General features: G+C 48.9%; 1 protein-coding gene across 1 annotated transcript in view; it reads left to right on the forward strand.

Moving 5' to 3' along the window:
- The window catches only part of LOC134410237 (maestro heat-like repeat family member 5), a 142,641-nt gene that overhangs the window by 74,651 nt on the left and 52,412 nt on the right, over positions 1–15,578 (forward strand). The window contains exons 6-11 of the mRNA XM_063143408.1: positions 1,981–2,098; positions 4,268–4,422; positions 7,986–8,114; positions 12,585–12,744; positions 13,160–13,215; positions 14,623–14,730. Coding sequence (XP_062999478.1) covers positions 1,981–2,098; positions 4,268–4,422; positions 7,986–8,114; positions 12,585–12,744; positions 13,160–13,215; positions 14,623–14,730 — 726 coding nt within the window. The remainder of the gene's footprint in view (positions 1–1,980; positions 2,099–4,267; positions 4,423–7,985; positions 8,115–12,584; positions 12,745–13,159; positions 13,216–14,622; positions 14,731–15,578) is intronic.

The raw sequence follows: 15,578 nt of genomic DNA on the forward strand, positions 1-15,578 counted from the left end.
TAAGGCCTCAGTCTAAGGCAGCTTCCCAGGTGTCTTGTATTCCTATAAGCCCTGTTGGAATCGATACATGAGCATGGAAATTGGATACCATTGGGCATGGAGAAATGAAAAAGGAGAACCAGAAATATTACGTGTCAGCCATAAATTATTGCTATAGTAAACTGATAATGCACCACCATTTAAATGTGCTGAATTTCAAAAACGTTTATTAGAACAGGATTTTGAACATGCCACTTCCAGTTCAGAATATCCCCTGTCCAATGGATTTGCGGAAATGTACACTGATGGTGCTATATAAATAATAATAATAATAATAATAATAATAATAATAATAATAACCACCAGAGGATTTACAAGCTGATCCATATTGGGCCCAGTCACATTATAAAACTACTTCTGTAGAAATAGGATGATAATCCTCAGATGTGGAGATGTGTGATCCCCCCCAGTGACCCTGCATTGTTTGCAGGAACCCTTCCTGCTCCAAACCCACGGATCAGCTGTGTGCTCCACGTGACTTCCCGTCTCCAGGGGGCATCCTAAGGGTGCAACTGCTGCTGCTGCCCTCGGCCTGGGCAAACTGGGACTTCCAGGCCGTCATGCCAGTGCTGACACTGACTGTGATGAATGGATTCAGCCGTGATTGTGATGTCACATATGACATAAAGCACCTTGTAATGAGCTAGAGTTGCCCACAAAGGTCTGGAAAATTTCTGCTTTTGAGTCAAGACGAAATTGAAGGTTGAGTCAAGACGAAATTTACCAGAGAACATGACTTTCTGTGGAAGGTGATGTGTGCCCCAGGGTTCGGGTTTTACATCCTAGATGACTGACAAATCTTTGGGCCTGCAGAGCTTGCCGAGAGAGGAGGAAGCCCCACGATTAGGAGCAAGGCCCTGCTGCTGGGTGGAGCAAATGCCACAATCCGGTGTCTTTACAGCCCATTTGTTTTAACAGGATTTAGATACGCTTGATTGTGTGCTGTGCTGCGCCCACAGTGTCTGTGCCCACACAAAAAAGGGGGAGTGTTAACCTCTGTTTAAGATCTGTTTGATAGGTTGTGAAGTTGCGTTGATGCGTCTAAAACACTGAAGTCTAGACTAGTTTGCGTTTTAAGCCTTCCTGCCTTATAATTAATAAGTCCCCCCACCCCTATAGATAGGTTCTATAAAGTTATCAGTCTTCATAGAACCCAGCCGGTAAATAAAATCCTGGCTGGAACAGATTGGTAGAAGTTCAGGCCTAGCTGGTCTACTTGGAGAGAAGCGAAGGGCTTTATGTATGTATGTATTAAAATATTTGTATCCCAGCCTATATTATTGAGATCTCGGCGGTGTACAGATAATATCAATTCAAACAGTATAAAACGATACATAAATTACACAGCTAAACATGTATTAAACCATTAACAAATACCAGTAAAACCCAAATAAAACTGCATGCAGCTTTAGGGAAATTAGCCCTCAAAGGCACTGATAAAAAGCCACATTTTAACTTGGCACCGAAACGAAGCTAGCGTCTGGACCAGTTGGGCCTCCCAGGGGAGAGCCTTCCATAACTGGGTTGCCACAACAGAGAAGGATTTGCAATAATGACAAGAACCACAAAAGTAAAATTGTACGTAGCGGGATAGTGCCCTCCAAACCTGGCTCCCTCATTACCGGGGAAGTTTATGCTGGTCAGCCCTTGCTAGGCCATCCCTAGCACAAACATGGCTTTAGCCTGATCTTACATCTATTGCACAACTGAACAACGAGGGCTCCATAAATTAGTATTGATACCTTACTGGGTTCGCCTGCCTGCCCTGCAGTCCCACCAGCCTATTTCGGTTTCTCTTGAAAGCTACGATGACCTTTACTGTCAGTTTACAACATGGAGGATTTTGGAAACCTCTAATTAATCTTTTAGAAATGTGATCCCTTGCCAAGAAAGGCCCATTTAATGTCTCAATTTTGTTTCAGGCTCCGCTCATTCTTCAAGAGAGTCAGGCATAGGAAGAACAGGATTTGTCACCATGAAGAGGAGTGCAGCAGAAGCACAGACAGCTCCCAGCAAAAAGAAAAGGCTAAGCCTCAGAAGGAGGAGCTGGATGAAAATGGTGAGACTCTTGTGGGGACTGAGAAGAGGTCAAGGAGGCTCCGTGCTTAAAGGATCGTGGGCACAGGGCTCCCACAGGAAGAGGAAGGGAGCACCCACGTGGTTAGGCAGTGGTTCAACAGGAAGGCGGCAGGCAGTTCCTGGCCTGCGGGAGGCCTCAGCTAGCCCAAGGGCCCGGGATCCCTCTGTGAGGCAACAAGCAGGAGTCATCATTTCCCCCATTATTTATGTATTGATCTCCTGTGTGCCAATCTAGAGGTTCTCAGAGCGACTTACAATAAGAATGTCAAAAATAACAAACTCAATGAGCAGTAACAACAAAAATTAGAAGACAGCAAGCAACGTAGCCTATGAAAGCAGAATTAAAATTGTCAGGGGGGAAATAAGGCTGATACCACAACTGCACCTGGGAATTGTCTAGGAGCCGTTGCGGCTGTTTCAAGACTGGCGTATATGTGTGTTTCATACCCAGTCCCTGTCAGTAATCCAGCTGCAGCATTTGCAACCAATTAGTTCCTGCACCAAAGCAAGATTGGACCTTTGGCTGGGACCCTGCACCGCTCTGTGCTGCTCAGTGGTGCAGGCTGTGCTTGGGAGCAGGCAAAGGAAGTAGAGAGTCTAGCAGAAACGCCCGTGTCTTTTCATTATTGCAGGGTTTCCCCTGGGTTTGGGTCAAATGGATAAAGATGAGAAGTCAATTAGACTGGAATTTTGGATGTCAAGAAGTTATCTCACCACAGCAAACATGCCTCATTTTTTAGCTATCCTACTGTCAACGTGGTCTGTAGCTACCAGAAACTGCCAACACACACACCCCCTTTGGTCAAGACTATCACCCCAGAATCAATTGGGCCAGAGGCATTTGGCTCTGTCTTAATAAACACTCTGCCCAAGGCTGGGGTTCAGCCCTTGTCTACTGTGATTTTGAGTTCCCATTTCAATCTCTGCACAGAAGGTCCAGTCTCACAGGTACTGATGATGATCACTTGGACGTGTTCTACTGCTTTCAATAGGTCTAAGTTGTAACTTTTTATTCATTCATTTATTCATTCATTCAAGGTGGCAACTATCAAACCTAAAACCAATACAAACCTCCTAGATTTTTTTATTACTAAAGAAGAGTGGTAGAATAACGCCACATTTGCAGTCGTTCAAGAGGTCCCCAAAAAAGAACCATACAAAATCACAGACATGATGCTGTCTTTGTAGCCTGTGTCTCTATACTAGGCTAAGTAGACCTTCAGCTTGTTCTGATTCAGAAAGGCAAATCTTGTGATTATAGAACGTTTATTGATTCACTCATAAAAAAATTCCAAGGTGGCTCAAAGAAACGGCAAAATTGACTATCAGTTTGCAGTCGGGTATTTGCCTTAAGGACTGGTGTCTAGTTAAATATGAGGAAGCAGAGAATAGAAGAAATGCTCAGTTTTCACACTGTGTGTGTGTGTGTGTGTGTGTGTGTGTGTGTGTGTGTGTGTGTGTGTAAACAGTGGGGTCCCCCCTCCCCCAAGGATCTGTGTTGGGGCCTTTGCTTTTTAACTTGTTCACAAATTATCAGGGGTAAGGGGGTGAGCAAGGGCAGGGCCAAGTCTGCAGATGACACTAAAGGAGAAACTGACCAGGAAACTGACCAGGTCATGGTGGACAAGCTCAATCAAAATGCCAGCCTGATGTGTGCAGCAGCTGTGAAGAAAGGTGGACTCCATGCTAGGGATTATTAGGAGAGGAACTGAAAATAAAACTGGCATTATCATAATGGTGCGAACATGGTCACTATGTCCTGGTCACTGCACCCCAAGAAAAATATTGTAGAGCTGGAGAAAAGTTAAAATATTTGGGGCTGTTTCATTTAGGAAAATGCAATTGAGGGGGAACATGGTAGGGGGGTGTTTAAGTATGTGCAGTGTAGAAAAGTGGGTAAGTTTTACTAGAACCCAGCAGGGTCATCCAGTGAAGCCAGATGGTGGGAGATTCTGAACAGACCAAAGGAAGGCCTTCTTCAAACAGCACATGGTTAAACTATGAGATGTCGTGATAGCCACAAATTGGGATGGCTTTAAAAGGGGACTGGACAAATTCATGGAGGAAGAGCTAAGGCTATCTCTACTCATCTTGGTGGCTACAGTATGTACCATTTGCTGACCTAAGCTCTGTTCTTCCTCTTTGGCAGAATCACAGATCTGTTTTTTCAACTTGAGGAATCTCAGAGAAGGAAATGGCCCTTCCCTGGTGCAAGAGTCCACAGACAACCTGTGTGCCTTGGCTGAGACCAAGGTGGCCGGGGTCCTGCGGGCCATCTGCAAGTACCGCCAGAGCATCCACAAGGTAGGGGCCCCCTTTGGCGCTCTTTGGGCCTCTTTCAGCTGGTTCTTTGCCTGTTTGTTTTAATGCTGCTCAAAAGTGAATTGGGGATTAGAGGGCAGACGCATGACATCTCAAACCATCTCGCTGTCTATGTTTTTCGTTCTCATCCTGACTTTCTCTTGGGCCAATTCCTATCCCATATCTAGTGGGAAGGTCCCTCAAAAAAGAGGGATGGTCAGCTTCTTTTTTGGCAACTGGGGGGCTGTGTCCATAGGGCTGCTTGGGTGCATGGTGAGGTGCTTGGCGCCACATGATATCGTGGCCAGCATGCACCCAACCAGCGGCGTCCACCTTGGAAAACCACAGTATCACTATCACAGAGTCATTTCACTGTGTTCCTTTTAGTTGAAGCAGCTTCCATGCGCTTGCTGTGCCATGTGCCCCCGCTCGCCTGCATTAAATCCTGGGTGTGCCTCTGTAACCTGACTGTGACATGTTCAAGGGATGCAGGTGCCCCTCCCCTTATCAGTCCTTTTCCTAGCCCATTCCATTGGGAGCCTTCATTAGGCACTTCCTTATGGCTGCCTTACTTCGCTTCTCTGATGTTGTGTTACTTCGTTTCGCTTCTCTGCTGTTTAGAGTAAATAAGGTAGAAAGTGACAGTTTGCTAGCATGGGGCGAATTTGGGGTGGAGGGTGCACTCAAGGAGTGGGGCTGCCCCTTCACCCTCATCAGTCCTTTTTCTAGCCCATTCCATTGTTATTTAGATTCTCTGATGCTGTCCTACTTTGCTTCTCTGATGCTGTGCATTTCTGGAGGGAGCTTATATTCTTTACTTTGCTGTTACCAGCTGCGCATCTCCGGTTTATAAAAATAGAGATCTGCCGCATTAGTTCATTCCCATTCCCATTCCTACAATGTAGCAGGGGGAGCCTGGAGAGGAGTGGGCAATAAGCCTTTCTCATGGATGACTTTGGTTCTACCCCATCCCTACCCAGAAGTATGTTTTTCCAGGCTCTGCAAAACCAGGTTTTAAGGACGACTGGCTCCACCATGTAACACTAATGAAGTAGAGCCGGTTTCATCATACTAGCACATGTCCTGGGCTCAGGGTCTCACTGGAATTCATCGGCCCATGGGAGAATCCCCCTGACACACACCAGTTCATAGAGATCTGCTTGGGATGGTGTCCCTGCTGATCAGAAGAATCAGTCCAACCCCGTTTCGAGGTGTGGGACCTACCTTTGTGCACTCTTGCCAGAAGGCGTTGGTGTGCCTGAGGTCTTGTGGGGGCAAATGAAAACTTCTCTTTCCGAGGGGCTGTGGCATCCACTGCTGGTCCAATGAGCTAGAGAGGGACACCTTGATCCACCCATGAAGGACCGGGGCAGCAGAAGCGCCGAATCAGCCCCTTCCCCTCCTCAGAGCGGGGCATGCCCAGAGTGCTGCCCCGCTGCACTGGGCAAGGGTGTGGGTGCAGCAGAAGCACAAGCCCTCCCGCCACCTGAAGTGAGGAGGCACCACTGGGCACCCCCAGCGGCTGCCCCTGTGGTCACAACCCCCCTGCAGCGGCTGTCCTCCCTCCCTTTGGCTCCATGTAACCCCTCTGAGCGAGCCAAAGCGCCTGCTTCCTGGAGAGCCACGGCAGTCACTCTTGCAGCCAAAGTGGCCCTCCAGAGAGCCCGCCTGCCTGCCTGCCTGCCCACCCACCTGCCCACTGGCTCTCTCCAAGTGGGCTCTTAAAAGGAGCCAGAGGGGGGCAGGTCCCCCAGAGCAGCCACCCACCTTCTGCCTCACTTGGAGGATGCCCTGAGAGAGAAAAGGAGGGTGGGCAGCTGCTGGAGGAGCCTCACCAGCCGCGGTATTGGCCACCATGGGTGAGCAGGGCTGGCGGGGGTCTCTGGACCACCTGCTAGTGCCACCACCTCGCTCCAGTGAAGAGCAGTGGGGACCCCTCCTGGTGGGGAGGGGGAGTGCACCATGTGCTGCTCCTCCCGCTCCGCCACGTAGGGGGTCACCCTGCCTCTTGAGAGGGCTGGCCCTGTTTGGGTGGGATGCGCGCATGAGAGCGCCTGCACACTGGCTTAGCACCATCGATTGCAGCTGGGATGGCTCTGGGTCTGCTCCTCCTCCAGGCCAGCAGAGTAGCTAAACTCAGCGCGAGGAGTTTGCTTGCATGCGGCCAATACGTGCAGCTGTTTGGGGGCGGGGGGCGAATCCATCAAAGCATCAGCTGTTACTCAAGACCATAATAACCCAGCTCCATTCTTTAAGTTCAAAATTCCATATTAGAGTAAAACCTTTCAGACCAGTAAAGGGGTGGGACTCATCCATGGCTTGCTGTGCCCAGTCCTGCAAGCCCCGAACAAGAAAAGAACCGGATATTACAAGCTAGACATAAGGTGATGCCTTATAGGCCCCTTCCGACTCTACTGTTCCTTGATTCTGTGTGCATCATTAGATTTTGCTTGATTTAAAAAACACAAAACACACCCCAAATAAATAAAAGCTGTGGGAAGAAGGAGAGCCCAGTTGGAACCATGCTAGGTGGGGCCTTCACAGTTTGACTTCATCACAGTCCTGATCTGAATCAGAGGGACAGGAGCGCTATTTGCCCTGGGAGGAAACCATCCATAAAAGGAAGCAACAGTGGTGGTATCTCTTAAGTGTTCTTAAGAGTGGGGGCAACTCCAGGCGTAAGACAGGACACAGAGGGAGAAAGGGTAGGGTCTTTTGAGGCAGCAGCAGGAGACCTTTGGACAGCTGAGGGAGAGACCTTCACAGGCATGCCTGAAAGAGAGACAGTTGGAGAGATGGTGGGGTGGGGGTTAGGCCTTGCATGGCCTTGGAGGTCAGGGCAAAGGGTTTGGGCTGGATCCGGCAGCAGACAGGGAGCCTGTGTAGCGATTTAAGGAGAGGCATGTTGGCAAGATCAGTGGCCAATGGACCATGCTGAGACCATGGGGGAAAAACCAGAGGGTTAGGAAACAAGTCCTAGGAGGCAAGGTGGAAAGAACTGGGTATGTTTAGCTTGCAGGGGGGGGGAGGGTGGCAGGATAGCACGGTCTTCAAAGACCTGAATGCAGCTGGGACTCTGTTCTCTGATGCTCCGGAGGACAGAACTCGATCTAACAGGTCTAAGTTACAGGAGGGTAGATTTCGGATGAAGATTGCCTGTGTTGAACAGGGGGTTGGACTAGATGGCCACCAAGGCCCCTTTCAACTGTTATGGTTCAGTTATCTGTGATACTATGAGGTTTATGCTCACATTGGGGCTCTTTGGTTTATCCTCTGTGTGCATTGATTTGGAAATTCTTCAAATGTTTGAAAGTTGTATCATGTTGCATTTTAAGATTTTAATATTTGCATTTTATCATGTGAACCCCCAGAGAGCTTTAGTTATTGGACAGTATAGAAATGTAATAAAATAATAATAATAATAATAATAATAATAATAATAATAATAATAATAATAAGGCTTGTGCTCAGACCGATGCTGTACCTTCTGTGTGTCTGTGTGTCCCCACCCACAGCACTTCACATAACCCTGTTGTTTCCCTTTTGTGTTCCCTTCCATTCTGTAGATTTCTCCAAAGCATCGCTTGTGCATTAATCAGATCCTGCAAGCTGTGATCAAGTCAGCCAGTAGCATAGACTACAAACTGGCTAACGTCCTCATCAAACTGGCCGCTGAAGATATGCTGAGGACCACGGTAAGAGCCAAGATGACAAAACAGATGCCAAAAGTGGCCCTTCCAAGAAATTCCTGACATGTATGGGTGATAGCTTTCTCCTACAGAAAGTGGAGGAAGGAACTAGAGGATCGGCAATCCTTGACTTGATATTGACCAATAGGGATGACTTAGTGGATAAAGTGGCAGTTACGGGAACTCTGGGGGAAAGTGACCACGTCATACTTGAAATCTTGATTATGAAGGAGACAAAAGTTGAGTGTAGGCATACACGTACTCTGGATTTTAGGAAAGCTGATTTTAATAAACTCAGAACTATGATGACTAAGGTCCCGTGGCAAATGAGCCTAATGAGAAAGGGAGTGCAGGATGGGTGGGAGTATCTAAAAAATGAAATTTTAAAGGCACAGTTACAAACAATTCCAACAAGGGGAAAAGATAGAAGACAACAGAGGAAACCAATGTGGCTCCACAAAAAGCTTAGAGATGACCTAAAAACAAAAAAGGATACATATAGGAAGTGGAAGGAAGGCCAGGCTACAAAAGAAGAGTACAGACAAGTGGCGCAGAAGTGCCGAAATGACGTCAGGAAGGCTAAAGCTCAGAATGAGCTGAGATTAGCGAGGGATGCTAAAAGCAATAAAAAGGCTTTCTTCAGATATGTGAGTAGTAAAAGACAGAGGAAAGAAATGGTGGTTCAACTGCTTAATGAGGATGGCAAATTGATAACAGACGACAAAGAAAAGGCTGAAGTGCTCAATTCCTACTTTGCCTCTGTCTTCTCCCAAAAGCGGGTCTATGACCCCCCTGGAGAAAGTGAGGCAGAAGTTGAGGGGGCAGGATTGCAATTTGAGATTGATAAACAAATGGTCAAAGAACACCTAATTTCCTTGAATGAGTTCAAATCTCCAGGGCCCGATGAACTGCATCCTAGAGTAATGAAGGAGCCAGCGGAAGAACTCTCAGAACCTTTGTCTATTATCTTTGCAAAATCATGGAAGATGGGTGAGGTGCCGGATGACTGGAGGAGGGCTAACGTTGTCCCTATCTTCAAAAAGGGCAAAAAGGAGGAACCTGGGAACTACAGACCAGCCAGTCTGACATCCATCCCTGGGAAAATTCTGGAGCAGTTTATAAAGAAAATCTGTAAACACCTTGAAATCAATGCGGTGATCACTAGAAGCCAATATGGATTTGTCAGGAACAAGTCCTGTCAGACTAATTTGATCTCTTTTTTTGATCGGGTAACCTCCCTTGTGGACTGCGGGAATGCTGTGGATGTCATATATCTTGACTTCAGCAAAGCTTTTGACAAAGTGCCCCATGATATTCTGATTAACAAACTAGCTAAAAGCGGGCTAGATGCAACAACTATTAGGTGGGTTCACAGTTGGCTACAGAATCGGACTCAAAGAGTACTTATCAATGGAACCTTCTCAAACTGGGGAGAGGCAACGAGTGGGGTACCGCAGGGCTCAGTCCTGGGCCCAGTGCTCTTCAAAAAAATTATTAATGATTTGGACAAGGAGGTGCAGGGAACGCTTATCAAATTTGCAGATGACACCAAATTGGGTGGGATAGCTAATACCCTGGAAGACAGAAACAAACTTCAACGTGATCTTGATAGGCTAGAGTGCTGGGCTGAAAACAACAGAATGAAATTTAATAGGAACAAATGCCAAGTTCTACATTTAGGAAATAGAAACCAAAGGCAGTTACAAGATGGGGGAAACTTGGCTCAGCAATACTACAAACGAGAAAGATCTTGGAATTGTTGTAGATCACAAGCTGAATATGAGCCAACAGTGCAATATGGGTGCAAGAAAGGCAAATGCTATTTTGGGCTGCATTAATAGAAGTATAGCTTCCAAATCACATGAGGTACTGGTTACTCTCTATTGCGTCCAGTTCTGGGCTCCACACTTCAAGAAGGACGCAGACAAGCTGGAGCGTGTTCAGAGGAGGGCAACCAGGATGATCAGGGGTCTGGAAACAAAGCCCTATGAAGAGAGACTGAAGGAACTGGGCATGTTTAGCCTGGAGAAGAGAAGATGGAGGGGAGACATGAGAGCACTCTTCAAATACTTAAAAGGTTGTCACACAGAGGAGGGCCAGGATCTCTTCTCGATCCTCCCAGAGTGCAGGACACGGAATAACGGGCTCAAGATAAAGGAAGCCAGATTCCAGCTGGACATCAGGAAAAACCTCCTGACTGTTAGAGCAGTACGACAATGGAATCAGTTGCCTGGTGAGGTTGTGGGCTCTCCCACACTAGAGGCCTTCAAGAGGCAGCTGGACAACCATCTGTCAGGGATGCTTTAGGGTGGATTCCTGCATTGAGCAGGGGGTTGGACTCGATGGCCTTGTAGGCCCCTTCCAACTTTGCTATTCTATGATTCTATGAAATATAGAGTGAGGCTCTTCTTCCCGCTCCATCCAACTAGCTTGTTTCCCAAACTTGAGCAGGTATATCTGAGATTCACCAGGGGGCGATCGACACCCGCGATTGGGTGCGAAAGGAGAGCAGCTTGAGGCCCTTTGCCACATCGTGGCCAGTCCACAGCCATCCAGCCACTTCCCTCTTGAGAAGCTGCATTTTCTCTGAAAGTCCTTTTACTCCAATCTTTTTACTGCAACCAATATGCTTCTAGTAAGAAGCTCCTGTATTCTGAAATCAGCATGTATTTATACAATTTTTTGTGTAGAAGTTACCTCATAACTAATGTTATCAACTGTCCCATAAATTAGGGCTTACATCTCATTGTTGTTAAACATTCCTTTAAAAATTGGAATGTTCATATAGGTGTTTCACGTACACCTTTCTGGCTTGATGACATCAATTTTTAATTATACCTTCCAGATAATTTCCTTTACTCAAAATTTGCTAATTAAACTTCAGTCTATATTTTTTTCTAGACAAGCTTTTTGATGTGTATTCCTTACACAATATTTTTTGCTCATTAATTGATAAGCAGAAATTTTAAGTACACTTTTGACCTGGAATAATAAGACAGCCTCATACCTGTTCATTACTCAAATATCTTTTTGGCCTGAGTGATTGGCCTTTATATCAGCATTCTCTCTTTGAATACTATCCAGGTCATTTTGACCATTATTTCATGCCAGTTCCTCTAATGATGTTCTTAAAAGCCATGCTGGATCAGACCAAAGGCCTGTCTAGTCCATCATTCGGTGTGCACAGTGGCCAGCCAGGTGCCCCAGTGCGAAGCTTGCTAGGAAGACACGGGTGAATAGCACCCTCCCACTTGCATTCCCCAGAAACCTGGATGGAGAGAAATCCTGCCTCCAGTACTGGAGGTAATGTGCAGCCATCCTGACTGCAAGCCATGGATAGCCGCCTCTGCCTCCTCCTCCTCCTCCTCTTCCTCCTCCTCCATGGATTTCAAGACATGCAAGTTGGCAGGCCATCACTACAACTTGTGATAGCAACGTCCACAATTGACTTTGTGTGCTGTATGAAGAAGTTCTTCTCCAGAGGCTCATGGAGGGCATTCCGTGCCTGTGAGCTGGTGCCTCCCCCAGGAATACCCAGTCAGGGCTGGTCGTTGCTTCCTGCCCTCCCTGCCCAGTGAGACGTACAGTCATGGGGAGACGGGACTGATGGGGCTCCCCAGAGCTCAGGGCCCCTCGCTTCGACTGACCCAGAGCACCTCTGTCTTGTCTGGATGGAGTTTCAGTCATTGCTCGAGCGGGGAATCAGGCCAAAGCCACCGTGCAGAAAGGGGCAGCACCTGCCGGCCAGCCTTTCTCCAGGGACCCTCCTCCTAAGCCTGAGGTGCCGCCTTTTCCAGCCAGAGTGGGCCGACCCTTCCAAAGCGCCGCTGGGTCGCAGGCCGGCTGATAGGCTCTGTTCACTCCCAAGCAAAGCAGCGGAGCTTCTGGGGCTTCCGGGCATCAGTGCCCCCCTTCCCCCCCCCCCGGGCAAGTGTCTATTTTCAGTGGTGACACCAAGTTAGGGAATCCCTTTCCCAAATTCCTGCCTGGCACCTATGTTGTGCTTTTGCCTCAAAACTTTTTAAGCTTCTAATGTTAAAAAAAACAAAACACTTTTGGTTTTTTCAAAACTTTTCTGAAGTTTTGAAATTTCTGGTGAGTTTGCTATAGTGACTGGTTATAGGCTGTGTTAGATTTTATGGCTTTCTAGTCTTCTTGGTATATTTGATAGTTTCATCTTTTATTGTAAGCCAATAAAATATGTTTTGATAATTGGGAAGCCTAAGAATGTGGTTAGGAAAGGAATAGGCTAGTGTGACTCCGCCACTCCAGCAGGGCAAGAGTCCCGTCCACTCAGAGGAGCGGCGCTGTGGCTATTGCTGTGCCACGTTCCACCCGACTCCGTTGCTCAGGAGAAGCCATTGCTGGCAAGAGCAGACACGAGAGGCGGGTGCTGCCGGTGCCGGCAGTGCGTGCAACTCTCAGATTGCCCCCAGCGTGACGCTTCTGCCTCCCCCCACCCCCCGGTTGCTGCAGGATCTTCAGGACCTGTATCAGGACGCGGCTGGTGACATCCTGGTGGCCTTGTGGAGCCACTTCCCGGCAGACGTGTTGACCAAGCTCCTGGAGGGCTTCCGAGGCCGGCTGCTCCCGTACCGTAGCATCCTCTGTGTCTTGGGGAAACTGGCAAACAAAGGTACAAACCACCATTCTCCCAGAGACCCTTGCGCTGAGTCCGCTTGTCGTGGGAACAGGGTTGATCTAATTCAAAGGGCCTCCTCTGTTTGGGATCAGGGTTGCTCCGAGGAAGCTGGGGTGGCAGGCGGGGACGGGCTGTGAAATGCCTGTGCAGCCCAGTGGGCCTGGCACAGCAGCTCAGCCAAGGGTCCACCTGCTGTATCAGCAGGCATATTTATTTTGCACAGTCCAGCGGGCACGTTGGACATTTGAGCTCTGACTTTGTAAATCCTTGAGCCATAAGCTTGTAGAGTGCCATCAGCATTGAGCCTATGCTGGAAAGGAAGGCCCCTTCTCCACAGAGCCATCTAAGGCCACCCATAATATCTGTTGCGCACCTTGGCCCTGAACGATTCCCTTCCTCACCTGCACAGCTTTCACCGAGAGTGACACCTTCAAGATCGACGTGTGGGAGCAGAAGCTGGTGGAGGTATGGTGAGGGCTCTTCTTCCTTGGCCAGGTTCCCACTGAATCTGGCCTGGGCTTTTTCCCACCTTGGAAAAGGGGCCAGGAGTTATTAGCGGGCACAGGCAGGAGGCGGGTGCATCGCTGAGTCCTCCTGCATTGCCATGGCCAGCGAGGGCTTGCAATGGTCTCCGTCCCTCACCACAGTTCTGAGCCCATTGGAGTTTCGTGCTATGTGACTTGGGGACACCACCACCACCCGCTAAGGCGAGCAGATTCCTTTGGGCACAACTGAATGGAGGTGGCATGAGGGTGGGTGGGTGGGTGGTAGGAATAAGGGAGGCCCAGAGGGGATGTTTGCTGGGGTGGCCCCTGCTTGAAGTGCCCCCCAGCATCCTCCGGCTGAGGAGCAGCTGATGCGGGGGGGGGGGAGCCAAGGTCTCTTCCTGCTTCCCACTCCACGTGCGCCCCACAGCCAGCCAGCCACTCCATCGGAAGTCAGCGTAGACGGCCAACCACGGAGAGGCATTCCGCTGCGTTCATCGCTTGTCCCCCGAGGCTTCCCTCCTCCATAGCGCGTGTCCCCACCCCCCACCCCCACGGGCTAGTAGGAGAGGTGTTCTTTGCTGGCAGAGATGGATGCAAGACAGGACCAAGCCACAGGTGATCGGATTTGAAGAGATCAGGCCAGGGAAGGAGATGGAATGAAGGGAAACCACCCGCCCTCAGCTTGCTGCTGCTGCTGCTGCTGCTTTAGTGGCCATGTGATGGGGAGAAGCATAGAATCATAGAATAGCAGAGTTGGAAGGGGCCTCCAAGGCCATCGAGTCCAACGCCCTGCTCAAGGCAGGAATCCACCCTAAAGCATCCCTGACAGGTGGTTGTCCAGCCTTGTGCTCTCCTTGTGAGCTGCAGCCTTTGAGGCGTCTGAGCTGATCACTGTGGGCAGCGGGGAGGGGGACTCACTTGAAGATAGTAGCGTACTTTATGCCGAAAAAGGTATCTTGACATCTTCCTTCCTTCCTTCCTTCCTTCCTTCCTTCCTTCCTTCCTTCCTTCCTTCCTTCCTTCCCTCGGGGCAGAAGAGGCTTAGCTGCAGCAGTTGCTTTAGTGCCTGTTTTCTTCTCCCACCATTTTTGGCTGGTGACCCTAGAAAACCACTGTAGCCATCATTGGACCCAGAGTGCACAAGACCTTTATCTGCCCCAGCGAGAGGAAGGAAAGATGCGTGTGGAAACGACGCCTTGGGCGTAGGAGATGTCTGCCATAAGAACATCCCCACCTGTGAGCCCCGTTTTGTGGCCTCGGCCCACGCTTGGGGCATTCGTCCCTTGCTGGGCGCCACCACCTCCGGAGGCCAACTGCTGAGCTGGACGAGCCTCAGCCGGACCCAGCAAGCGGTTGGCCTGATTTCCCCACTTCTTCCTGACAGTTTGTGGAGCGGCTCTTGATCGATGTCACGGATAAGGCTTGCTTTCAGGAACTCCATCAGGAGCTAGTGAAAGGGGACACAAAATGCGACAGCCAAAGCCCTGAAAAGGTGAGTAGCTGCATCTAGCGTTCTGCTCTCTGGGCCCCAGGAGGAGGGCCCGCCGGCTGCCAGCCACGATGTTTGTGGGAGATGTGGCTCTCTGCCTTCCGTGATGTCAGCAAGGTTTGGCGGGGGTAACCACGGTCAGTTCTGTGCTGGCTACCCTTAGAGAAGGTATCTCATGGAGGTTCTCAAGTCCACCACCACCACAAGTCCTAGCGTAGCCTCACTAGACAATGCCAGGACTGAGGCCCAGAATTTGGCCATTTGGTGGGTACCTCCAGGGCTCAACATGTTTCAACCCTGGACGCTGCTTTAGCATCAGTTTTCAGCCTGGGGATTGTATTATTATAATCAGAGTAATAACAGCAGTAGAAGGACTAAGATACTGTGTGTGAAGAATGCTGGTCCCTTGCTGACACTCTAAAGGATTCGTGGTGTGTGTGTTTTCCTCAGGAAAGTGAAACTGGAAGTATTGCCATGCTTTTTGTCAGTAGTAGTTAGGCCTTCCCTCTCAGTCAGTTGCATCAGCAGAAAATTGTGCTCTGTTTGTTCATCTCAATTTGGTATAAAATAAGAGAATAAAAAGAAAATCTCTAGTCCTTATTTGCAGAGAAGCTGTTCTGGTGGGATCTGGTCTGCAACACCCTTGATCACTGAGAAGCCCCAGCTAGTCCCCACACACCGGGGCGGGGAGGCGGGGAATTGTAGACAAGATTATCTGCTTCTAGTTTGAAAATATATTTTGGACTTGAGAAGAAAATAGTGAATAATCTCTCATAGAAACATAGAATAGTAGAGCCAGAAGGGGCCTATAAGGCCATCGAGTCCAACCCACTGCTCAGTGCAGGAATCCA

This window comes from Elgaria multicarinata, chromosome 17 (genome assembly GCF_023053635.1).
Source record: "Elgaria multicarinata webbii isolate HBS135686 ecotype San Diego chromosome 17, rElgMul1.1.pri, whole genome shotgun sequence".
Taxonomy (NCBI): domain Eukaryota; kingdom Metazoa; phylum Chordata; class Lepidosauria; order Squamata; family Anguidae; genus Elgaria; species Elgaria multicarinata.